General features: G+C 50.4%; 1 protein-coding gene across 2 annotated transcripts in view; it reads right to left on the reverse strand.

Annotated features, from left to right (window-relative positions):
* LOC137542537 (ecto-ADP-ribosyltransferase 5-like) overlaps positions 1-24,938 on the reverse strand; it is a 90,950-nt gene that overhangs the window by 52,239 nt on the left and 13,773 nt on the right. The window contains exons 2-3 of one of the 2 annotated variants that reach the window (XM_068264541.1): positions 10,801-10,845; positions 3,692-3,727 (exon numbers count right to left, since the gene is read on the reverse strand). In XM_068264541.1, the coding sequence (XP_068120642.1) occupies positions 3,692-3,727; positions 10,801-10,845 (81 nt within the window). The remainder of the gene's footprint in view (positions 1-3,691; positions 3,728-10,800; positions 10,846-24,938) is intronic. The other variant, XM_068264550.1, reaches the window with a different exon arrangement.

Here is a 24,938-nt window from a genome sequence, read left to right on the forward strand (position 1 = left end):
ATAAGGGACAGCTTTTCACCAGTTAATGCACATAATGACAGACAGCATTTCCCCAGTAAATGCACATAAGAGACAGCTTTTCACCAGTTAATTCACATAATGACAGACTGCGTTTCCGCAGTAAATGCACATAAGGGACAACTTTTCACCAGTAAATGCACATAATGACAGACAGACAGTGTCCCCAGCATAGGTAGCCAGGTGTATAGATGTCCCCAGTATATGTAGCCAGGCGTATAGCTGTCCCCAGTATATGTAGTCAGGCTGGTGGTGGTGGTGGGCTGGGGGCCCCAGGGCACCTCAAGCCTGACTGGTGGTGGGCTGGAGGCCTCATGCCTGCGTGGCTGGTGGGCTGGGGTCCCAGGGAAGCTCAGGCCTGGCTAGTGGTGGTGGGCTGGGGGCCCCAGGGCAGCTCAGGCCTGGCTGGTGGTGGTGGGCTGGGGGCCCCAGGGCAGCTCAGGCCTGGCTGGTGGTGGTGGGCTGGGGGCCCCAGGGCAGCTCAGGCCTGGCTGGTGGTGGTGGGCTGGGTGGAAGGGCTCAGGCCTGGCTGGTGGTGGTGGGCTGGGGGCCCCAGGTCAGCTCAAGCCTGGCTGGTGGTGGTGGGCTGGGGGTACACTGGGTGGGGAGGAGGGTACCTGTGGGTGGGGAGGAGGGTGCCACTGGGTGGGGAGGAGGGTGCCAGTGGGTAGGAGGAGGGTGTCAGTGGGTAGAAGGAGGGTGCCAGTGGGTGGGGAGGAGGGTACCTGTGGGTGGAAAGGAGGGTGACACTAGGTGGAGAAGAAAGGTGCCAGTGGGTAGGAGGATAGTCTCAGTGGGTAGGAGGAGGGTGCCAGTGGGTGGGGAAGAGGGTGCCAGTGGGTAGGGGGGTCGTCAGTGGAGGGGGGAGAATGCCCGTGGGTGGGGAGGAAGGTGCCCCTGTGTGTGAGGAGATTGCCCTGGGGAGAGAAGACAGGAAGAAAATGATCGAGGCGCCAGCTGCGCTAATAAGGGATGCGAGAGCCTGCTTTATTCCTCCCTCCCTCCCTCTGAATGCCCCCACCTGCTGTGAATGACTGTCCCCCCCGTAGTAGGCAGTGTGTGCGGAGCAGAGCGGAGCGGTAGGTCCTCTTACCGCAATCCATGCTCACCGGTAACTAGTCTCTTGCTTCCTGTGACGTCATGGTAAACAGGAAGCAAGAGACTAGTTGCCGGTGAGCATGGATTGCGGTAAAAGAGGACCTACCGCTCCGCTCTCCTCCGCACACACTGCCTACGGGGGGGACAGTCATTCACAGCAGGTGGGGGCATTCAGAGGGAGGGAGGGAGGGAGGAATAAAGCAGGCTCTCGCATCCCTTATTAGCGCGGCTGGCTAACAGACTTGTGGTGGCCACGGCCAGCGGGGGGGGCTTTAAGAGGGGCTAGCAAGTTGCCAGCTGGGGCTGAAGCCTGGGCAAGCCCCAGTGTAGCGCCGCCACTGATCGTGACGCCCCCGACATGACAAATTCAGCAATCATGAGGCCCCACGACATGACAAATTCAGAAATCATGAGGCCCCCAACAAGACAAATTCAGAAATCATGAGGCCCCCAACAAGACAAATTCAGCAATCGTGACGCCCCCGACATGACAAATTCAGCAATCGTGACGCCCCCGACATGACATATTCAGCAATCGTGACGCCCCCGACATGACAAATTCAGCAATCATGAGGCCCCCGACATGACAAATTCAGCAATCGTGAGGCCCCCAACAAGACAAATTCAGCAATCATGACGCCCCCGACATGACATATTCAGCAATCGTGACGCCACCGACATGACAAATTCAGCAATCATGAGGCCCCCAACAAATCATGAGGCCCCCAACAAGACAAATTCAGCAATCTTGAGGCCGCCAACAAATCGTAAGGCCCCCAACAAGACAAATTCAGCAGTCATGAGGCACATAAATGGACAGCATTTCACATAAATAGGCAAAATGCCCCCTTAATATGGTAGCCCCCCAAGTTAGGTAGTGAGTGACAGGGAACCCCAGGTTAGCTAGTGAGTGACAGGCACCTCCAGTTAGGTAGTGATTGACAGGGACCCTAGTTAGTGAGTGACAGGGACCCCCGATAGTGAGTGACAGGGACCCCCGATAGTGACAGGGACCCCCGATAGATAGTGACAGGGACCCCAGTTAGTGAGTGACAGGGACCCCAGATAGATAGTGACAGGGACCCCAGTTAGATAGTGAAAGGGACCCCAGTTAGATAGTGACAGGGACCCCAGTTAGCTAGTGAGTGACAGGGACCCCCGATAGTGAGTGACAGGGACCCCGATAGATAGTGAGTGACAGGGACCCCCGATAGCTAGTGAGTGACAGGGACCCCAGTTAGTGAGTAACAGGGACCCCTGATAGTGAGTGACAGGGACCCCCGATAGTGAGTGACAGGGACCCCCGATAGTGAGTGACAGGGACCCTCGATAGATAGTGACAGGGACCCAAGTTAGATAGTGACAGGGACCCCAGTTAGCTAGTGAGTGACAGGGACCCCCGATAGTGAGTGACAGGGACCCCCGATAGATAGTGAGTGACAGGGACCCCAGTTAGTGAGTGACAGAGACCCCAGTTAGTGAGTGACAGGGACCCCCGATAGTGAGTGACAGGGACCCCCGTTAGCTAGTGAGTGACAGGGACCCCCGATAGCTAGTGAGTGACAGGGACCCCCGATAGCTAGTGAGTGACAGGGACCCCCGTTAGGTAGTGAGTGACAGGCGCGCCCCCCCCCCTTACCTCGCAGCCAGCAGACCTCGATCAGTGCCGCGGGCGCCCCGACCAGATAGAGCGGGCGCCGGACGCACCACGCTGTATATGCGGAAGTGATGTCACTTCTGCATATCAGTGGTGTACGCTAGGTCCTAGCGCCCGCTGCGTCTGGTCGCCCGCTGATCGAGGTCTGAAGCTCTGGCCGCGGGGTCAGCCGGGGGGGGCAGCGGCTGCCGGGGAGGCAGCGGCGGCCAGGAGGGGACAGCAGCGGCCAGGAGGGGACAGCGGGCAGTGCCGGGCACCCCTGGGGAGGAGATCCGTGGCACCCCAGGACAGATTGGGGGCACGTGCCCCCCCAAAATAGGGCTAGCAACGCCCCTGGTGGTGTGTAAAGATTGTAAGGTTAGACTAATAATGCTCCTAGTAGTTCTGTACACTGAGCCTGCAATTATGTAATCATATATTTTATATGCTGTAACTTGTACATATGTAAATAAACCCCTTTTATGTAACCCTTTGAAAGGACCTCAAGTGTCTGGTCATTAATATAGAAATAATTAACATAAGCTAGAGTACATTCTATAAGGCCTTAGTGAATTGAGCCTATCGTCTGTACCTGCCACCTGCTCCTGGACCATGATTGCTCGATGCCTTCCCCAATCCTTGAACTGTTAATGGACTTGTCTGTCTCTAACTGCAGATTTTTTACCTTGTCTAGCCTCTAGCAGCCGTCTGTGTCAGTTGACTGCAGTTGTGCCCCAACCTGAGAGATCTGCACATCTAGGAGTGCGCCTGGTTGAGACTCTGGCCAGCAGAACTTTGCCACAGGTGACAGCATGTCACTGAGGTATGTAACCATACTGTACAGTAATAACTAATTGTTATACTAGTATTGCTTGAAAGCTGGTATTAAGGGCAACGTAATACTTTCCCCACTAAATCTCACAGTGTAGTTTCTCTTACCGGAACTGCATAACGGACCGCTGCTTCTTGTCCCACCTGTAATTGCAGAAAGAATAATAGAGAACATTAAGAGAGAGAACAGGAAAACAACTACTGGCTAATACAATCCACTACACACCTATACCTTGGAAATAAGAAACCACAGGGATGAGGGGTACCCGGGGGAGGGTAGATGGGGGCAGGACAGTGCGCAAAGTAGAGGAACTATACTGAAAATAATGTCATGAATAAAATGTATATTTTTAACAATATTGCTTTATAGATTATTTAGTCACCCTGATTTAGATTCTGAAATTTATCACAGGTGGCAACATATCAAGTGCTGTCAGGTGCAGCTCTGCGGAATGTTTGGTTACTCTGTGTTCTGAAGCCAATAGAAATAATATCCCATCTCCCAGAATGTTCTGGTAGGATAATTCCACATAGTTAAACAGACTAGACTGGGACATCACTGTTAGGGCGGGGCTACATACCAATATACAGCAATATATATAGCTTCAAGAAGTATTTCTGATGCTGAGACCAGGATACTTAGCATAAAAGTAACAGGACTTTTCATGAGCTTTCTTATAATGCTAGTACACATAGCCACCCACTGGCAAGAATAGTGTGTGCCTAGCCCACGGTCACAAAAGTGGTCAGATCAATTTTTGCCAATTGTATGAAAGTTTTTGGTCTGTGCTGTGAATATAGAAGTATGCCATGACATCTGATCCAATCAAAAATAGCCAGACTGGTCAATTGTCCTCTTGTGTCTTCAGCTACTTTCAGGGCCGGATTTACCATGATGCACTGTAGGCACGTGCCTACAGGCGCCCGATGATGGAAAGGTGGCTCACTTCTTCCCCCTCTAGTGCCTCCCCCCCTTTTAACCTATGCAGAGTCTGGTGAGAGTGTAAATGAGAGGTTACTTACCTGGTTTTCGGGAATTCTACTAACAAGATCTTCCTATAGTCTGGAGCACCTCTAGTTACTTAATACTGAGGTTCCTCTAGCTACCTAATACTTGGGGGCACCTCCAGCTACCTATGAAGCAGCAAAGAAAAACACTGCGCTGTCTGAACACGCTGATGGACTGGAAGGGATAGGTGGGTGCTGCTCCAATGACTGGGTGGCTCCAGTGGATCTGTTTAAAAAAGGCAAGAAGACAGGAGCGCACCGCTGGAGGAATACATTTTTTACTTTAAAAAAGACACGCTTAAAAATACACTCACAGTGTATAGTAGAGTTAGAGCGCCTGTCAGGCCTGCCGGCAATCCTCTCCTGTCAGTCGCGCTTGGCCAGAGCTGCGGGGACCGATGTAGATGGCGTGGAGCTGGATGCGGTGGGCGGAGTCAGGTCACGGGGATGCCGTCTGACGTCACGACGCGTTTCGGCATTGACCACGCCTTCGTCAGGTCGAAGGCGTGGTCAACGCCGAAACGCGTCGTGACGTCAGACGGCATCCACTGCACTGGCCAAGCGCGGCTGACAGGAGAGGATTGCCGGCAGGCCTGACAGGCGCTCTAACTCTACTATACACTGTGAGTGTATTTTTAAGCGTGTCTTTTTTAAAGTAAAAAATGTATTGCACCAGCGGTGCGCTCCTGTCTTCTTGCCTTTTTTAGCTACCTATGATGGACAGGGGACATAAGGAAAAATTGACAGCTGGGGGAGACTTCGAAAGTCTTTGGGAGCCGAGTCCTCCTGAAGACAGACGGCTCCATACTGCGCACACGTGATTATGCAATAAAGGGCGTTCACGCATGCGCAGTATGGAGCGGCCCGTCTTCGGGAGCCCGAGTGCTCCCAAAGACTTCCAAAACCTCCCTTCGGTAACGGAAGTGGCAGTATTTGACAAAATTGGTCGACTGCTGCTACGGGGGGTCCTGAGCGGGACCGGGCACTGGGAGAGGAGAGGGAAGTCTCATTAGGACTCAGAGCCTTCCCTCTCCTTAGGTGAGTATCTGACTTTTGTTTTTTTAGGACGGGTAATATTGACTTTAACGACAACTTACAACTAAGCACCTCCTGAAATGAGGCCCTCTGCCTTTCTGTGGAAGTTTGATATGGGAATCCTAAAACTAGGAGGTAGTAAAGTAGTACATGTTACAGAGGTGGACCAATAAAAGGAAGTTACATTTTAAGGTGGGGCCATTTGGTGATGTTAGGGAGGGGTTTCAATTTAGGCCCTTTTAAAATATTATTATTATTATTAATGTATAAAGCCCCACCATACTCCTTGGCACTTTACATAATAATGCAAAGTTATAAACAAAGTATAGACAATGGTACAAAATACAGAATTGGTAGCTGTGTGGACGTAAAGAAAAAAAACAACACAGGGACACCGGGACACTGGTGTATTATCTCAGGATAAAATGGTATAATAAATAAGAGTAGTACTACTCACAAGAGTAGGTTGCTTAAAGGAGTTGTAAGGCAAATTTAAATAAAATAAACGCTACTTACCGGGGGCTTCCTCCAGCCCCAAGCTCCCAGGACTTCTCTCGCCGCATCTCTGCGCGCAGCCGTTTGCCGGAGCTCCGACCCGGTCCCCGGCGATGACGTCAGAGCGACCTGGAGGTCGCTCTGTACTGTGCCTGCGCGATCGGTGCTGTCAATCACCGCCACGTGGGCCTGAGCGGCTGCACGCAGAGATGCAGCCAGGGAGGTCCTGGGAGCTTGAGGCTGGGGGAAGCCCCTGGTAAGTAGCGTTTATTTTATTTAAATTTGCCCTGACAGCTCCTTTAAGGAGGCAACCACTCAGCCGTGCATGTGGGAAAGTCCCGTCCCCACTCGGTCTTTTCCTAGGGTTGGTCGCTACTCCTTGAGAACAATTCTTCACTTCCAGTAGGTCGTGAAGGCCCCACGTAGTGGGGAGGTAAACTAGGTTGTAGAAACAGTAGAAGGCACCTTTTGTATTTTAGGTTGTTTTCCGGTTGAGTCTATATATATGAATAACGATGTTCGCCTACCTTATTTAAGGAGACTTCCACTTTTGTAAAAGATATATTTACTTTATTGGTAACAAGCACTTCAGACAACGCGTTTCGCGGCTCAAGCCGCTTCCTCAGGTCAAGTAGGGTGCTTACTAAAGGTATCAGAGCTTATGAGCGCCAAGAACATCGTTATTCATATATATAGACTCAACCGGAAAAACCCTAAAATACAAAGGGCGCCTCCCACTGTTCCTACAACCTAAAATACAGAATTGGCAGACGTACTGTAGCACTTACATTGACAAATGTAACACGATGAATAAAATGTATAACAAATTTCAAAACACAAAAGGGTGAGAAATCCTTGCCCTTGCCAGCTTACAATCTAAAGAATAGCAGGGAAACAAGAGGTAGTATATATAAGTATACCTAGTGGCAGTGTGGGTTTATGTTATCTAGTAAGGAATACAACTTGAAAAGAGGTTGAAGGGGAATGGCCTAAGTTAGAGCGTATGCTTGTCGGAAAAGGGAGTTTTGAGGGAGTGCTTAAGATTTAAAAGGCTGGAAAGTGATGGATTTGTTTTGGAAGGGGATTCCAGAGGAGGGTTTAGGCACATAAGAAATATTGTATATGTGAATGTGAGGAGGTGATTCTAAAGGAGGACAAAAGAAGCTCCTGTGCAGAGCTGAGATTGCGATTTGGTTGGTATCTGGAAACTAGTGAGGAGATGTACAGGGGTCAGAGATTATGGAGAGCTTTGTAGGTTAGGGTTAATAAGAGTTTGAAATGGATCCTTTGGTTAATTGGTAGCCAATGGAGAGCTTGACAGAGAGAAGCAGCAGAGGAAGAGCATACAGAAAATTATTTCCCACCTTGACTACTGCAATGTCCTTCTGTCTGGTCTCCCTATGACCTGAATTGCCCCGCTGCAGTCCATCATGAATGCGGCAGCCAGAATTATCCACTGCTCCCATTGCTCCACCACAGCGGATCCCCCCTATGAATCCCTCCACTGGCTTCCTATCCAGTCCAGAATCAGACTCAAGATACTGTGCCTGACCTACAAATCTGTCCACAAAACCTGTTCAACCTACATTTCTGATCTTACTCAGAGGTACACCCCTAGCCGCTCACTCGGCTCCTCCAATGTACTTCGCCTGACCGCCCCCCCGCATCACCCAGTCCCATACACGCCTCCAGGACTTCTCAAGAGCTGCTCCAACACTATGGAACTCCCTACCTCCTCCCATTAGGGCAGCCCCCTCCTTCAACATCTTCAAGAAGGCCCTCAAAACTCACCTTTTCACTCTGGCCTACCACCCCTCACTAGTGCTCTAAACTAGCAGCTGAACTCTGGTCCCCTACCTTTCAAGTCCCCACCTCTCCTTCTAGATTGTAAGCATTCGGGGAGGGTCCTCCTCCTTTTGTGTCCTACCTGTTCACGCACCTCTATTACCGTACACCCATCCTATGGATCTGAGTGAACTGGAGTTGTCTAATCTCCATGTTCCCATCCACTGACTGACTAAGCATTACCTTGTACTCATACTGTGCTGTGTGATCTCCATGCTCCCATCCAGTGACTAAGCATTACCTTGTACTCATACTGTGCTGTGTGATCTCCATGCTCCCATCCAGTGACTAAGCATTACCTTGTACTCATACTGTGCTGTGTGATCTCCATGCTCCATCCAGTGACTGACTAAGCATTACCTTGTACTCATACTGTGCTGTGTGATCTCCATGCTCCCATCCAGTGACTAAGCATTACCTTGTACTCATACTGTGCTGTGTGATCTCCATGCTCCATCCAGTGACTGACTAAGCATTACCTTGTACTCATACTGTGCTGTGTGATCTCCATGCTCCATCCAGTGACTAAGCATTACCTTGTACTCCTACTGTGCTGTGTGATCTCCATGCTCCCATCCAGTGACTAAGCATTACCTTGTACTCATACTGTGCTGTGTGATCTCCATGCTCCATCCAGTGACTAAGCATTACCTTGTACTCATACTGTGCTGTGTGATCTCCATGCTCCATCCAGTGACTAAGCATTACCTTGTACTCATACTGTGCTGTGTGATCTCCATGCTCCCATCCAGTGACTAAGCATTACCTTGTACTCATACTGTGCTGTGTGATCTCCATGCTCCCATCCAGTGACTAAGCATTACCTTGTACTCATACTGTGCTGTGTGATCTCCATGCTCCATCCAGTGACTAAGCATTACCTTGTACTCATACTGTGCTGTGTGATCTCCATGCTCCCCTCCAGTGACTAAGCATTACCTTGTACTCATACTGTGCTGTGTGATCTCCATGCTCCCTCCAGTGACTAAGCATTACCTTGTACTCATACTGTGCTGTGTGATCTCCATGCTCCCCTCCAGTGACTAAGCATTACCTTGTACTCATACTGTGCTGTGTGATCTCCATGCTCCATCCAGTGACTAAGCATTACCTTGTACTCATACTGTGCTGTGTGATCTCCATGCTCCATCCAGTGACTAAGCATTACCTTGTACTCATACTGTGCTGTGTGATCTCCATGCTCCCCTCCAGTGACTAAGCATTACCTTGTACTCATACTGTGCTGTGTGATCTCCATGCTCCATCCAGTGACTAAGCATTACCTGGTACTCATACTGTGCTGTGTGATCTCCATGCTCCATCCAGTGACTAAGCATTACCTTGTACTCATACTGTGCTGTGTGATCTCCATGCTCTCCTCCAGTGACTAAGCATTACCTTGTACTCATACTGTGCTGTGTGATCTCCATGCTCCATCCAGTGACTAAGCATTACCTTGTACTCATACTGTGCTGTGTGATCTCCATGCTCCATCCAGTGACTAAGCATTACCTTGTACTCATACTGTGCTGTGTGATCTCCATGCTCCCATCCAGTGACTAAGCATTACCTTGTACTCATACTGTGCTGTGTGATCTCCATGCTCCCCTCCAGTGACTAAGCATTACCTTGTACTCATACTGTGCTGTGTGATCTCCATGCTCCATCCAGTGACTAAGCATTACCTGGTACTCATACTGTGCTGTGTGATCTCCATGCTCCATCCAGTGACTAAGCATTACTTTGTACTCATACTGTGCTGTGTGATCTCCATGCTCTCCTCCAGTGACTAAGCATTACCTTGTACTCATACTGTGCTGTGTGATCTCCATGCTCCATCCAGTGACTAAGCATTACCTTGTACTCATACTGTGCTGTGTGATCTCCATGCTCCATCCAGTGACTAAGCATTACCTTGTACTCATACTGTGCTGTGTGATCTCCATGCTCCCATCCAGTGACTAAGCATTACCTTGTACTCATACTGTGCTGTGTGATCTCCATGCTCCCCTCCAGTGACTAAGCATTACCTTGTACTCATACTGTGCTGTGTGATCTCCATGCTCCATCCAGTGACTAAGCATTACCTTGTACTCATACTGTGCTGTGTGATCTGGTCTTTCTTGTATTCCTGTATTGTCATATTGCTGTATGTCACCCCTAAATATTGTCTGTAACCTAAACTAATGTCCAGCGCTGCGTAATATGTTGGCGCTTTATAAATACAATAAATAAATAAATAATATGAAAGATGAATGAGTCAAGCAGCCAAGTCCAGTACAGATTGGAGCGATGCCAGTCTGTTAGTTGGTAGTGCACAAAGTAGTATATTACAATAATCCAAATGAGACATTATAAGAGCATGTACTAATATTTTAGTTGTGACCTGAGTAAGAAAACGTCAGGTGCGAGATATGTTTTTGAGTTGGAGATGATAGGAGCTGGTTAGGGAGTGAATGTGAGGAATACATGAGAGAGGTGGACAGAGATGATGGAAAAATGATTAGTTCCATTCTACTTAAATAAGGAAGCGAGAGGCCTATATCTAATAAATAGACCACCACTGCTCTGATATCTGTTATTTTGGTGGTGTCATCAGAGATGTGACTTGTGGGAGAGCCTTGGGAAAATGGTGGACCACAAACAATTCCAGGTAGATTGTACTCAGCTTGGGATAGAACCGGTCAAAGTCATTAGGAAGTGCCTTTGATAGGCCCAGTTCCAAGTTGCCTACAATCGGGGATTATTTGCCTCTCATTGACCATCTGTAGTCCTGAGGAGAACCTCCTCACATTTATCTATGTAAACATCACTGTGGAATGCATTCCTCTCACCATAACTCTTCTCCAGAGAGCATACAGGAGAACTCCGCTTATTACCTGAAAAAACAGAAACAGGACAAGGAATTAGAGGGAAAACTGAAAACTTTTAAGTGGCTGACAGGACAGGGTGAGTAGTTAAGTTACGAAGTGCCCGAAGTAGCGGGAATTTTTCTAGTGGACCTATAGAAACCTAAACACCACATACGCAGCAAAGTAAAGGGGAATAAATTGTCTTTTTTAACATGTTGACTTCCTGAGCTTTAGACCTGCCCATGGGGATAAAGCTCAGGACATACATCACAGACTTTGTTATTACAGAGTAGTGTTGGGCGAACACCTGGATGTTCGGGTTCGGGCCGAACAGGCCGAACATGGGCCAGATGTTCGGCATGTTCGGCCCGAACGCCGAACTCAATGGGAGTCAATGGGACCCCCGAACATGCCCATTTTGGGGGCCCTATGGGGTCGCAGGCATAAGGGGGGAGCATGCCCCGGTCGCGGGGGGGGTCGGAAATTCCCCCCACCCCCTCCGCTAGCGCTCCCCCCTCTGCCCGCTTCTCCATACAAAAAGTTTGAAACAAGTTCAATAGTACCTGGCTGGTGGCACTGGCTGGCAGTGGAGTGAGGAGGAGGAGGAGTCCGAGTAGCAGAGTGACGTTGAGGCCGGGCAGCGGGCGGTTCAGCGCTAGTACCCTTGTGGTACTTCCGCCCTTTCTCTGACCTCACGTCCTCTGCGTGATGACGCATACGAGGGTACGCGTGATGCGTACCCTCGTATGCAGAGGACGTGAGGTCAGAGAAAGGGCGGAAGTACCACAAGGGTACTAGCGCTGAACCGCCCGCTGCCCGGCCTCAACGTCACTCTGCTACTCGGACTCCTCCTCACTCCACTGCCAGCCAGTGCCACCAGCCAGGTACTATTGAACTTGTTTAAAACTTTTTGTATGGGGAAGCGGGCAGAGGGGGGAGCGCTAGCGGAGGGGGTGGGGGGAATTTCCGACCCCCCCCGCGATCGGGGCATGCTCCCCCCTTATGCCTGCGACCCCATAGGGGGCATAGGGGGGCAGTATTCGGCCGAACAGGGCCCTGTTCGGCCGAACAGGGGCCCTGTTCGGCCATGTTCGGCCATGCATTCTGCAGTTCGGGCGAACCCCGAACAGTTTGGCCGAACACCACCAGGTGTTCGGCCGAACTCGAACATCACCCGAACAGGGTGATGTTCTGCAGAACCCGAACAGTGGCGAACACTGTTCGCCCAACACTATTACAGAGTGGGGACTTCTGTACTTCCCACACACTTTCAGCATTGAAATGTTGTCACCAGACAGGGCAGGTCACCAGCTAGCTGGAGGTCAGATGACCTAATAAAGGATGCAAAGCAGGGCGGCCCTAGACTTTTTGCCATCTGAGGCAAAGTTTGAAAAAATCGCCGCCCCCCCCCCCCTCTCAAGCCGTGGGTGGGGGGCCGGCCAGCTGGAGGGGGTAGCGGGCAGGACAGGGGTATTGGGCAAAGCGGCGGAGAGGGGGGTTGGACCCCCCCTCCCTCGCCTGGGTCCCCCGATCTGCGCTCCCCCTCCAGCTTTAAAAAGTTACGTAGCAGCTGCTTCTAGTAACCTCTTCCGCGTTCCAGCGTGCGCTCCATTGTCGTCACTTCCTGCAACGCCGCCCACTGTATTGTAAGTGGACGGCTTTGCAGGAAGTGACGACAGAGGAGCGCACACTGGAACGTGGAAGAGGTGAGTGATCCCCGCCCGTTGCCTCTTACTAATAGCGGCTGCTACTTAACTTTTTAAAGCTGGAGGGGGAGCGCAGATCTGGGGACCCAGGCGAGGGAGGGGGGTCCGACCCCTCCCCGCCACTTTGCCCAATACCCCCTTCCTGCCCACTACCCCCTCCAGCTCAGCTGCCCCCCACGCCCATGGACAGGCGGGTGCCGCCCCCCCACAAGTGCCGCCTGAGGCATTTGTTTCACACCGCCTCATGGGCGGAACGGCCCTGATGTAGAGGTCAAATTAAAATAAAAAATTCAGTTTTCAGTAGTGTGGGATGTGGTTTGAACCTCTTTTAGATTTCTTTTGCTGTCCTCTGCCCTCACCTGTAAGAATTCCCATTACTTCCTGTTCAGACAAAAGATGGGGAAATCTCTCCAAAAGCAACAGAGAGAGCAACAAAAAAAAAAAAACTTTCTTTAGAGTTTGCTGCTAGTGATGTTCGCCACTGTTCGGGTTCGCCCGGATTTTGGCCTGTTCGGGTTCGGTTCGGCACCCCCCGAACACCTCATGGTGTTCGGGAGGGTGCTCGGGCACGCTGCCCGAACCCGAACAGGCCTTCTTTGTTCGGCCGAACACGGCCGTGTCCGGCCGAACATAGCCCCCTATAGGGTCCCAGCATAAAGTGAGAGCATGCCCCGAGCACGGGGGGGGGGGGGGGGTCGGAAATGCCCCCCACCCCTCCCCGCTAAGCTCTCCCTTCTGCCGGTACCCTATAGCATTAAATTTAAGTGCCCAAAAGTACCTGAGGAGGAGGAGGGCAGGAAGAGGGAAGCCGGAGTTCTTGGGCGCTAGTACCATCTGGTACTTCCGCCCTCTCTTGACGCACTTCCTGTTTACATTTGTAAGTCACGTCAAGAGGGCGCAGAAGTACCGCGATGACACGAACGAGGGTACACGTCATCTACATGATGACACGTACCCTCGTACGCGTCATCGCGGTACTTCTGCGCACTCTTGACGCGTTTCCACCCCCCCCCCCCCCCCCCCCGCGCTCGGGGCATGCTCTCCTTTTATGATGGGACCCTATAGGGACATGTTCGGGTTGGATTCGGGGTTCGGCTCGAACATGCCGAACGTCAGGGGCATGTTCGGCCGAACCACACCGAACCCGAACATCCAGATGACACTATTTGCTGCTCCTCATTTCCTATCCCTGAGATTACCAGTTTCCATGGGACATAAAGTGAGGGAGAATCTCTCACGCGGAAACACAGATAGCAACCACAAACCACAAAAGTTTCTAAACCCTTCCCACACTATTGGAAACTGAAAAATGTTGGTGAGATTGAGCTGTAAAAAGGAACTCCAAGCATCTCATTGCAAATGGCCCCAGGTGCTGCTTCACTCAGTGGCGGCGCTACACTGGGGCTTACCCAGGCTTCAGCCCCAGCTGTCAACCAATCAGCCCCCACTAAAGCCCCCCTGCAGGCCGCCGCCGCCGCCGCAAGTTCAAGGAAGGAGGAGTACTGGCCTGGCTGTCACTCAGATCGGAGTGACTTAACCCCGCCCCACCAGAAGCGCAGCCACGCAGGCACAGAGCGGCCTGCAAGGAACGTCCCTGCCATAAATTTGTGTCACGTGACGATGTCTGTCACGTGACATGCACCGCACGCAGTGTGCAGCGTGCTTACCTCACCTTGCCTCGCCTGGCCCGCCCATCTTCAGAGAGGCTGCCGCTTGCCGCTCCGACGGCCGTTAAGCAGCCAGGCCAGCCAGCACAGCACTGCAGTGCTCACAGTGTGGGGACTCTGCAGCTGGACACCACCAGACCAGAGAGTGACTGCCAGCCAGCGCGCACATACATCCGAGGACTGCCGCAGGAGGAACCTGAAGGACTCAAGGTGGGTGGCACTGGGCAGCCAAGCCAACTTGAGTGATTTTTTTGTTTTGTTTTGTTTGCATTTGATGCTTCTAGCCTGGCACTAGCCAGGTCTGAGCTGCCCTGGGGCCCCCAGCCCACCACACCACTGGCCAGACCTGAGCCACCTAAGGCCTTCAGCCCACCACCTCCAGCCAGGCCTGAGCTGCCCTGGGGCCCCCAACTCACCACCACCAACCAGGTCTGATCTGCCCTGGGGCCCCCAGCCCACCACCACCACCACCAGCCAGGCCTGTGCTGCCCTGGGGCCCCCACCCCACCACCACCAGCCAGGCCTGAGCTGCCCTGGGGCCCCCATCCCACCAGCCAGGCCTCAGCTGCCCTGTGCCCCCAGCCCACCACCACCAGCCAGGCCTGAGCTGCCCTGGGGCCCCCAGCCCACCACACCACTAGCCAGACCTGAGCCGCCTAAGGCCTTCAGCCCACCATCACCAACCAGGCCTGAGCTGCCCTGGGGCCCCCAGCCCACCAACACCAGCCAGGCCTGAGCTGCCCTGGGGCCCCCAGCCCACCACCACCAGCCAGGCCTGAGCTGCCCTGGGGCCCCCAGCCCACCACCACCACCAGCCAGGCCTCAGCTGCCCTGTGCCCCCAGCCCACCACCACCAGCCAGGCCTGAGCTGCCCTGGGTCCCCCAGCCCACTAGCCAGACCTGAGCCGCCTAAGGCCTTCAGCCCACCATCACCAACCAGGCCTAAGCTGCCCTGGGGCCCCCAGCCCACCACCACCAGCCAGGCTTGAGCTGCCCTGGGGCCCCAGCCCACCACCAGCCAGGCCTGAACTGCCCTGGGACCCCAGCCCACCACCAGAAAGGCCTGAACTGCCCTGGGACCCCAGCCCTCCACCACCAGCCAGGCCTGAGGTCTCCAGCCCACCACCAGCCAGGCCTGAGCTGCCCTTGGGCCCCCAGCCCACCACCACCAGCCTGACTGGGGACATCTATACATCTGGCTACCTATACTGGGGACACTGGCTGTTTCTCATTACATGCATTTACTGGGGGAACGATGTCTGTCATTATGTGCATTTACTGGTGAAAAGCTGTCTCTTATGTGCATTTACTGGTGAAAGGCTGTCTGTCATTACATGCATTTACTGGGGAAACGCTGTCTGTCATTATGTGCATTGACTGGTGAAAGGCTGTCTGTCATTATGTGCATTTACTGGTGAAAAGCTGTCTCTTATGTGCATTTTCTGGTGAGGGGCAGTCTCTCATTACATGCAATTACTGTCATTATGTGCATTAACTGGGGAAACGCTGTCTGTCATTATGTGCATTTACCTCATATTTTTTTTTTTTTAAATGTAACTAAATTAGCTGGTACAACTACGTTAGTTAGCCCCGCCCACATGATGTCATGACTACGCCCATTTCTTTGCTGCGGCGCAAAAGTGCCCCCTGTGAGCCCCACCTGCTAACCCTTGTGCCCCCTTTAAGCCCCCCCAAAAAATCTGAAGCTGGAGCCGCCGCTGGCTTCACTCATATATTAAAGTACACCATACCTCCCAACTTTTTGAGATGAGAAAGAGGGACACTTAAGCCACACCCCTGATCACGCCCCCAGCACGCCCCCTAGTCACGCATACCATAAAGATTTTGTATGAAAAATATGTTGTTTTATAATTCAAACCACGCTGGTCCTTTCTATCCTGGTTCATTTTCCTTCATATTAACAATTTCAAATTAGCAATATGTCAAAATAAAGGATGAGAATAAACACTCAAACAATCAAGCACATTTTTTTTAGTAGAGAAATATATATATTTACATAGAAAGAGGAATAAACGAGGAGGAAAGAAGGACAGAGGGACAGCTGGGAGCTATGGCTACACCTGAAGTAAGAGGGATATAGAGGCTGACATAGTTATATCCTATTAGCTGACGCAGCATTGCCCGGGTATGTATTTGGCTGGTGTTGGCTCCGCTTACTTTTCCTAACCCTAACACACAATTACTCACTGACAAAGTTTGTAAGCTTTGCGGTCTTTGGCATCAATTTGCATTAAAATGAAACAAATCTGATTGGCTGTTTGTGGCTCCACCCCCTTTTCTGAATTTGAACCCCAGTCACCCAATGATCAACTGTACTAGGTTTGAGGCTTGTGCCATTAACCTCCCTGGCGGTAAGCCCGTGCTAAGCAACCGTGGAGGATTGCTCAGGCCCTGTTGGGCCGATTTGTACATTTTTTTTTTTGCACGCAGCTAGCACTTTGCTAGCTGCGTGCATAGCTCGCTCACCGCCGATTCGCCAATACCCGCCACGTTAGAGGGCCCCCCGACCCCATGCACAGCCTGGCCAATCAGTGCCAGGCAGCGCTGTGGGGTGGATCGGGACTTCCACTGACGTGATGACGTCATCCCGATCGTCGCTATGGGGAAGCCAAACAGGAAATCCCGTTCTGAACGGGATTTCCAGTTTGCGCTGATCGCTGGAGGTGATCGGCAGGGGTGGGGGGGATGCCGCTGCACAGTGGCTATCATGTAGCTAGCGCTAGGCTAGCTACATGATTGAAAAAAAAAAAGTGCTGCGCTGCCTCCTGGCGGTTTTAACCTCCTGGGGGATACAATTATATCACCCAGGAGGTGGCGCAGCACTATTTTTTAAATTTTTTAATTTTTTAAATCATGTAGCGAGCCCAGGGCTCGCTACATGATAGCCGCTGTGCAGCGGCATCCCCCCACCCCCTCCGATCGCCTCCGGCAATCAAGGCAAACAGGAAATCCTGTTCAGAACGGGATTTCCTGTTTGGCTTCCCCCGTCGCCATGGCGACGATCGGGATGACGTCATCGACGTCAACGACGTTGTGACGTCAGAGGGAGTCGCGATCCACCCCTCAGCGCTGCCTGGCACTGATTGGCCAGGCTGCGCACAGGGTCTTGGGGGGGGGGAGCGGCGCGGCACTGCGGGTAGTGGCAAATCAGCGTGGAGCGGCGGTGATCGGTATATACACGCAGCTAGCAAAGTGCTAGCTGCGTGCAACAAAAAAAAAATTATGCAAATCGGCCCACCAGGGCCTGAGAAATCCTCTGTGGCGGCTTACCCCGAGCTCAGCTCGGGATTATCCCCCAGAGGGTTTTAATAGACCGCCAGGGAGGTTAACAATGCAAGAATAGCAGCAATTAAACATTCACCTTGAGGATCAATAGCTGAATTTTGATTGGCTTTTGTAGGCTCCACCGACTTTTCTGAATATTAATCCCAGTCACCCAGTGGCCACATGTGCAAAGTTTGAGAACCCTACCATTATCAGTGTAAGAATGGCTGCAGGTTACATTTTCCCATTCAAATTCTGGTTGAACTTGATGGACGTATGTCTTTTTTCAACCAAAATAACTATGTAACTATGTAAATTTCTATTTGTCTATGCCCACTTTTTGATTATGGGGATAAAAAGTCTCCTATATGATATTCCAGGTAATGTACTATGTGTGTGCCAAATTTCATTCAAATCCGTTCAGCCATTGTTGCGTGATCGAGTAACAAAGATCCAAACATCCGAACGTTCCCATTTATAAATATCACGCTGGTGCGTGACGAGGTAACGTACAGATAAATACACAACAATAGTACAAGGCGTAGTCTAGATCGGTCAGAACTTGTGCGCAAGTTAACATTATCAAGGTACAGAGTAACTAAGCTAAACCATAGTCAATAATCGAGCAGCGTCATACACGTAAATCAGATGTCAGTCGTATTAAGAGGATCAGGCAGAAACAAAGTCAGGGACAGGCCGAGTCAGTAACGTATATTAGATGGCAACGGTACAGAGGGGCTAGACAAGAGTGAGGTCAAAAGGCAAGCAGAAGGTCGGTACACAGAATAAAACAATCAGATGTTCAATAATAATATTGAAAGAATATACAGTTGGTTGGAAAAGTATTCGGCCCCCTTGAAGTTTTCAACATTTTGTCACATCACTGCCACAAACATGCATCAATTTTATTGGAATTCCACGTGAAAAACCAACACAAAGTGGTGTACATGTGAGAAGTGGAACGTAAATCATACAGGATTCCAAACATTTTTTACAAATCAATTACTGCAAAGTGGGGGGTGCGTAATTATTCGGCCCCCTGAGTCAATACTTTGTAGAACCACCTTTTGCTGCAATTACAGCTGCCAGTCTTTTAGGGTATGTCTCTACCAGCTTTGCACATCTAGGGCTTGATTCACAAAAGAGTGCTAACTGTTAGCACGTCCGTTTTCGCACGAATTTTCGCATTGCGTGTGATAGTGAACTTTCACATGAAACGATAACCTTTTTGCGCGCAAACAATTGATATCGTTTTCGCATGAAAATTTGCATTTGCGCGCATTATCGTTTCGCGCGAAAATTCACGATCGCGCACAATGCGAAAATTTGCGCGAAAACGGCCGTGCTAACAGTTAGCACTCTTTTGTGAATCAGGCCCCTAGAGACTGAAATCCTTGCCCATTCTTCTTTGCAAAACAGCTCCAGCTCAGTCAGATTAGATGGACAGCGTTTGTGAACAGCAGTTTTCAGATCTTGCCACAGATTCTCGATTGGATTTAGATCTGGACTTTGACTGGGCCATTCTAACACATAGATATGTTTTGTTTTAAACCATTCCATTGTTGCCCTGGCTTTATGTTTAGGGTCATTGCCCTGCTGGAAGATGAACCTCTGCCCCAGTCTCAAGTCTTTTGCAGTCTCCAAGAGGTTTTCTTCCAAGTTTGCCCTGTATTTGGCTCCATCCATCTTCCCATCAACTCTGACCAGCTTCCCTGTCCCTGCTGAAGAGATGCACCCCCGGGCATGATGCTGCCACCACCATATTTGACAGTGGGGATGGCGTGTTCAGAGTGATGTACAGTGTTAGTTTTCTGCCACACATAGTGTTTTGCATTTTGGCCAAAAAGTTCAATTTTGGTCTCATCTGACCAGAGCGCCTTCTTCCACATGGTTGTTGTGTCCCCCACATGGCTTGTGGCAAACTGCAAACGGGACTTCTTATGCTTTCTGTTAACAATGCCTTTCTTCTTGTCACTCTTCCATAAAGGCCAACTTTGTACAGTGCATGACTAATAGTTGTCCTATGGAAAGATTCCCCCACCTGAGCTGTAGATCTCTGCAGCTCGTCCAGAGTCACCATGGGCCACTTGACTGCATTTCTGGTCAGCGCTCTCCTTATTCGGCCTGTGAGTTTAGGTGGATGGCCTTGTCTTGGTAGGTTTACAGTTGTGCCATACTCCTTCCATTTCTGAATGATCGCTTGAACAGTGCTCCGTGGGATGTTCAAGGCTTTGGAAATATTTTTGTAGAGTAAACCTGCTTTACATTTCTCAATAACTTTGTCACTGACCTGTCTTGTGTGTTCTTTGGACTTCATGGTGTTGTTGCTCCCAATATTCTCTTAGACAACCTGAGGCCCTCACAGAGCAGCTGTATTTGTACTGGCATTAGATTACACACAGGTGCACTCTATTTAGTCTCTCTATGTCTATAGGCAACTGACTGCACTCAGATCAAAGGGGGCTGAATAATTATGCACACACCACTTTGCAGTTATGTTTCTAGCGACTAGCGTGACAGTTAATAATGGCGCACAGCGCCAGGGGAATAAAAAATGTGCCCCATAGACTTACATTATATAACGCTATTTAGCGTTATAAGTGTTAAAAAATGGCGCAGGCAGTGTGCCTTACACTTATAACGCTAAATAGCGTTATAAGTGTTCAAAAGTGCAGCGGGGGTCGGGGGAGGTGAGAGGCAGCGGAACACTGGAGGGCATAGGCATCGGGGGAGAATGTGCAGAAGCATACGTTACCTTGTCCTGGGCCGGCGATCGCTCCTTCCCTCCACTCCTTCACTTCTTCCATTCGGTTACTGTAGTCCTGCAGCCGGCCAATCACCATGTGGCTTCAGTCTCCGCATGGTAATTGGCCGGCTGCAGGACTACAGCAAACGAATGGAAGGAGCGGAGGGAAGGAGCGATCGCCGGCCCAGGACAAGGTAACGTATGCTTCTGCAAATATCCTCCCCGATGCCTATGCCCTCCAGTGTTCCGCTGCCTCTCTCCCCCAGCCCCCGCTGCCTATACTAGCAGCCCCCTGCATGTTTTTCATGGCGCACCGCTCTGCAATCAATTTATCATAAAACGAAATTTACCGTTTTATTGTATGTACATTAAAACGGTAAATAGCGTTTTATGATACATTTATCGGCAGAACGGTGCGCCATTTTTCTCCCTGCGCCATTTTCAGATGGACCCGTTTCTAGATGTGGTCACTCTCTGAAACAAGTTGCATCTGGGACCAGGTGCATGCAAGCTTAGCAAGCTGGGGACCAGGTTCCCTTCAAAGGAGGGTAGAAGCACAATGGGGTAAGAGGCACCCAATAATCAATAAAACACATTAAAAAAACGTAAAAGAGAAAGGGAAAAGGTGGCTTGCCTCCAATTATGAAAAAAGGTTTCTTTATAAATGCTGGCTAGTGGCTATGTGTTTTGTTTGTCTCTGCCCACTTCCTTAGACCAATAAGTGCCAAGCAAACTGCCCAGCCAGAAGCACTGAGCCCCTCTCAGACAAGGGTACTGAGAGTTTTTCTTTTAAATAAGCATTTGCTCATTTAGTCATTTAAAATGCTGAAGTGTTTTCTTTCCTACTCCACTCAGGCTGCTTTTGATGATGTCATTTTCCTGGCAGGAAGAGATGATGTCAGTTCCTGTACAGAGTGAAGGAGGGTATGCTCAGCAGAAAAGTCAGCATGCAGATTGAGGACATGGGAAGTATGGCAAAACAAAAAAGACACACACACACACACACACGCACGCACGCACGCACGCACGCACACACACACACACACGCTGGGGGAGAAGCATATCAAGTATGTTCCCCTACCGATAACCTAACTTCTCCACCTAGAAGCTTAAAGAAAAACTTAAGTCTAAAAAAAAAAAAGATATTTACTCACCTGGGGCATCCCTCAGCCCCCTGAAGCTGTATGGTGCCCTCGCAGCCCCGCTCCGATCCTCCTGTCCCCGCCGGCGGCTACTTCCGGGTTCGGCGACAGCCGCCGACAGGCTGGGAACGCGGCTGATTCTTCGCGTTCCCAGCCGCTATATCACCCTCTATTCTGCTATAGCGTATATGTTATACGCTATAGCAGCATAGAGGGTGGTATAGCAGCTGGGAAAACGGAAAATCACTTGCGTTCCCAGCCTGTCGGCGGCTGTCGCCGAACCCGGAAGTAGCCGCCGGCGGGGACAGGACGATCGGAGTGGGGCTGCGAGGGCACCATACAGCTTCAGGGGGCTGATGGATGCCCCGGGTGAGTAAATATCTTTTATTTTAGACTTAAAGAGAAACTCCGACCAAGAATTGAACTTTATCCCAATCAGTAGCTGATACCCACTTTTACATGAAAAATATAATGATTTTCACAAACAGACCATCAGGGGGCGCTGTATGACTGATTTTGTGCTGAAACCCCTCCCACAAGAGGCTCTGGTACCGTACGGTACTCTGGGCAAACTGCCACAATGTAACAATGTTCACAGACAGGAAATGGCTGTTTATAGCTGTCTGTTAAAGCCAGAACAGCTACATAATCTGCCCACAGTAACAATGTCACCATGTAATACATGTCAGAATGTGAATCTGGGAGAGGAAAGATTTTACAATGAGCAAACTCTGACTAAATCATGTATACATAATTATTGTAAAAATTAAGCACCTTTTTATATTACATTATTTTCACTGGAGTTCCTCTTTAAAGGAAAACTTAAGTCAAAGCTAAAAAATTAGATTTACTCACCTGGGACTTCCCTCAGCCCCCAGCAGCCGATCGGTGCCCTCGCAGCTCCGCTCCGATGTCCCAGGACCCGCCGGCGAGCACTTCCGGTTTGGCCGTCACCGGCCGACAGGCATGGGAACGCGAGTGATTGTTTGCGTTCCCAGCCTGTATATCGCCCCCTATGCTGCTATTGCGGCCAGGAGGCAGTCTTTTAGGTTTCGCTATTTTCGCGATCAAAATCGTGACAAATGCGATTTCGATTGCGAAAATAACGAAAACTAAAAGGCGTAGGGTGGCGGTTTATGTGTCGTTGGAAAGAGGAGACAGGGCTGGTGCACACCGAGCGGCTTTTTCAGCATTTTCAGATCCGCTTGCGGCTGCGGATACGCTTGGGTAATGTATCTCAATGGGGTGGGGCACACCAGAGCGGGAGGCGTTTTGCAGAAACACATACTCCCGGGGTGAGGCATTTTTTGAATTGCGGATGCGTTTCTGCCTCAATGTTAAGTATAGGAAAAATGCAAACCGCTCTGAAAAACGCCTGTTCAGAGAGGTTTTGCAGGCGTTTTTGTTACAGAAGCTGTTCAGTAACAGCTTTACTGTAACAATATATGAAATCTACTACACCAAAACCGCTGCACAAAACCGCAAAACGCTAGCTGAAACGCTACAGAAAAATAACAAAAAGCGTTTCTAAATCTGCTAGCAAAGAGAGCTTCAAAATGGTATGCATCTTTCCATAGTTTCTGCACTGCTCGGAGTCCCTTTAAAGATTTATAGATTTGTAAAACATTATTTGTAAATGAAATACAAAACAATATTACCGTTTACACCCCGCGCCCTTTTTTCTCGATGCCCTTTTTGTACGGACGCCACTTTGGCACAGGGTGAGCTGAATGACGGCTCCCCCTGCTGCTGAAAACATTTCAGGCGGCGTTAATTACTATTTCCCCTCCAAGTCATAGCAACAAAATACAATGCTGCATGGCCATAGACATAATAACATTATGTCTATGGTGGCTCCTAGTGTTGGGGCGAACAGTGTTCGCCACTGTTCGGGTTCTGCAGAACATCACCCTGTTCGGGTGATGTTCGAGTTCGGCCGAACACCTGACGGTGCTCGGCCAAACCGTTCGGCCCCATGGCCGAACTAAGAGTGCATGGCCGAACGTTCCCCGAACGTTCGGCTAGCGCTGTGATTGGCCGAACGGGTCACGTGGTTCGGGCCCGAACGCGCTCTGATTGGCCGAACGGTCACGTGGTTCGGGTAAATAAATACCCGAACCACGTCATATCTCCGCCATTTCTCTGTGGGTTTAGCTTTGGGTAGGCAGGCAGGGTAGTTCGCTCTCCAGCCACGCTAGCCAGGGTCCCCCCCAGTCATTGTGTGTCGCTGCTGGGAACAGTAGTACACCGCTCGCTCAGCCACACTATATATATAGCATTGTTTACTGCCACTGTGTACCTCGCTCAGCCACGCTATATATAGCATTGTGTTTTCTGACACTCTGTGTACACGGCTTAGCCTGGCTATATAGCATTGTGTGTACTGCCACTGTGCACCTCGCTCAGCCACGCTATATATAGCATTGTGTTTTCTGACACTCTGTGTACACGGCTTAGCCTGACTATATAGCATTGTGTGTACTGCCACTGTGCACCTCGCTCAGCCACGCTATATATAGCATTGTGTTTTCTGACACTCTGTGTACACGGCTCAGCCTGACTATATAGCATTGTGTGTACTGCCACTGTGCACCTCGCTCAGCCACGCTATATATAGCATTGTGTTTACTGCCACTCTGTGTACACCGCTCAGCCAGACTATATACCATTGTTTACTGACACTCTGTGTACACCGCTCAGCCAGACTATATACCATTGTTTACTGACACTCTGTGTACACGGCTCAGCCTGACTATATAGCATTGTGTGTACTGCCACTGTGCACCTCGCTCAGCCACGCTATATATAGCATTGTGTTTACTGCCACTCTGTGTACACGGCTTAGCCTGACTATATAGCATTGTGTGTACTGCCACTGTGCACCTCGCTCAGCCACGCTATATATAGCATTGTGTTTACTGCCACTCTGTGTACACCGCTCAGCCAGACTATATACCATTGTTTACTGACACTCTGTGTACACCGCTCAGCCAGACTATATACCATTGTTTACTGACACTCTGTGTACACGGCTCAGCCTGACTATATAGCATTGTGTGTACTGCCACTGTGCACCTCGCTCAGCCACGCTATATATAGCATTGTGTTTACTGCCACTCTGTGTACACCGCTCAGCCAGACTATATACCATTGTTTACTGACACTCTGTGTACACCGCTCAGCCAGACTATATACCATTGTTTACTGACACTCTGTGTACACGGCTCAGCCTGACTATATAGCATTGTGTGTACTGCCACTGTGTACCTCGCTCAGCCACGCTATACATAGCATTGTTTACTGACACTCTGTGTACACCGCTCAGCCAGACTATATAGCATTGTGTGTACTGCCACTCTGTGTACACGGCTCAGCCAGACTATATATCATTGTGTGTACTGCCACTCTGTGTACACCGCTCAGCCAGACTATATAGCATTGTGTGTACTGCCACTCTGTGTACACCGCTCAGCCAGACTATATACCATTGTTTACTGACACTCTGTGTACACCGCTCAGCCAGACTATATACCATTGTTTACTGACACTGTGTGTACACCGCTCAGCCAGACTA

The sequence above is a fragment of the Hyperolius riggenbachi genome, chromosome 2 (genome assembly GCF_040937935.1).
Source record: "Hyperolius riggenbachi isolate aHypRig1 chromosome 2, aHypRig1.pri, whole genome shotgun sequence".
Lineage (NCBI taxonomy): Eukaryota > Metazoa > Chordata > Amphibia > Anura > Hyperoliidae > Hyperolius > Hyperolius riggenbachi.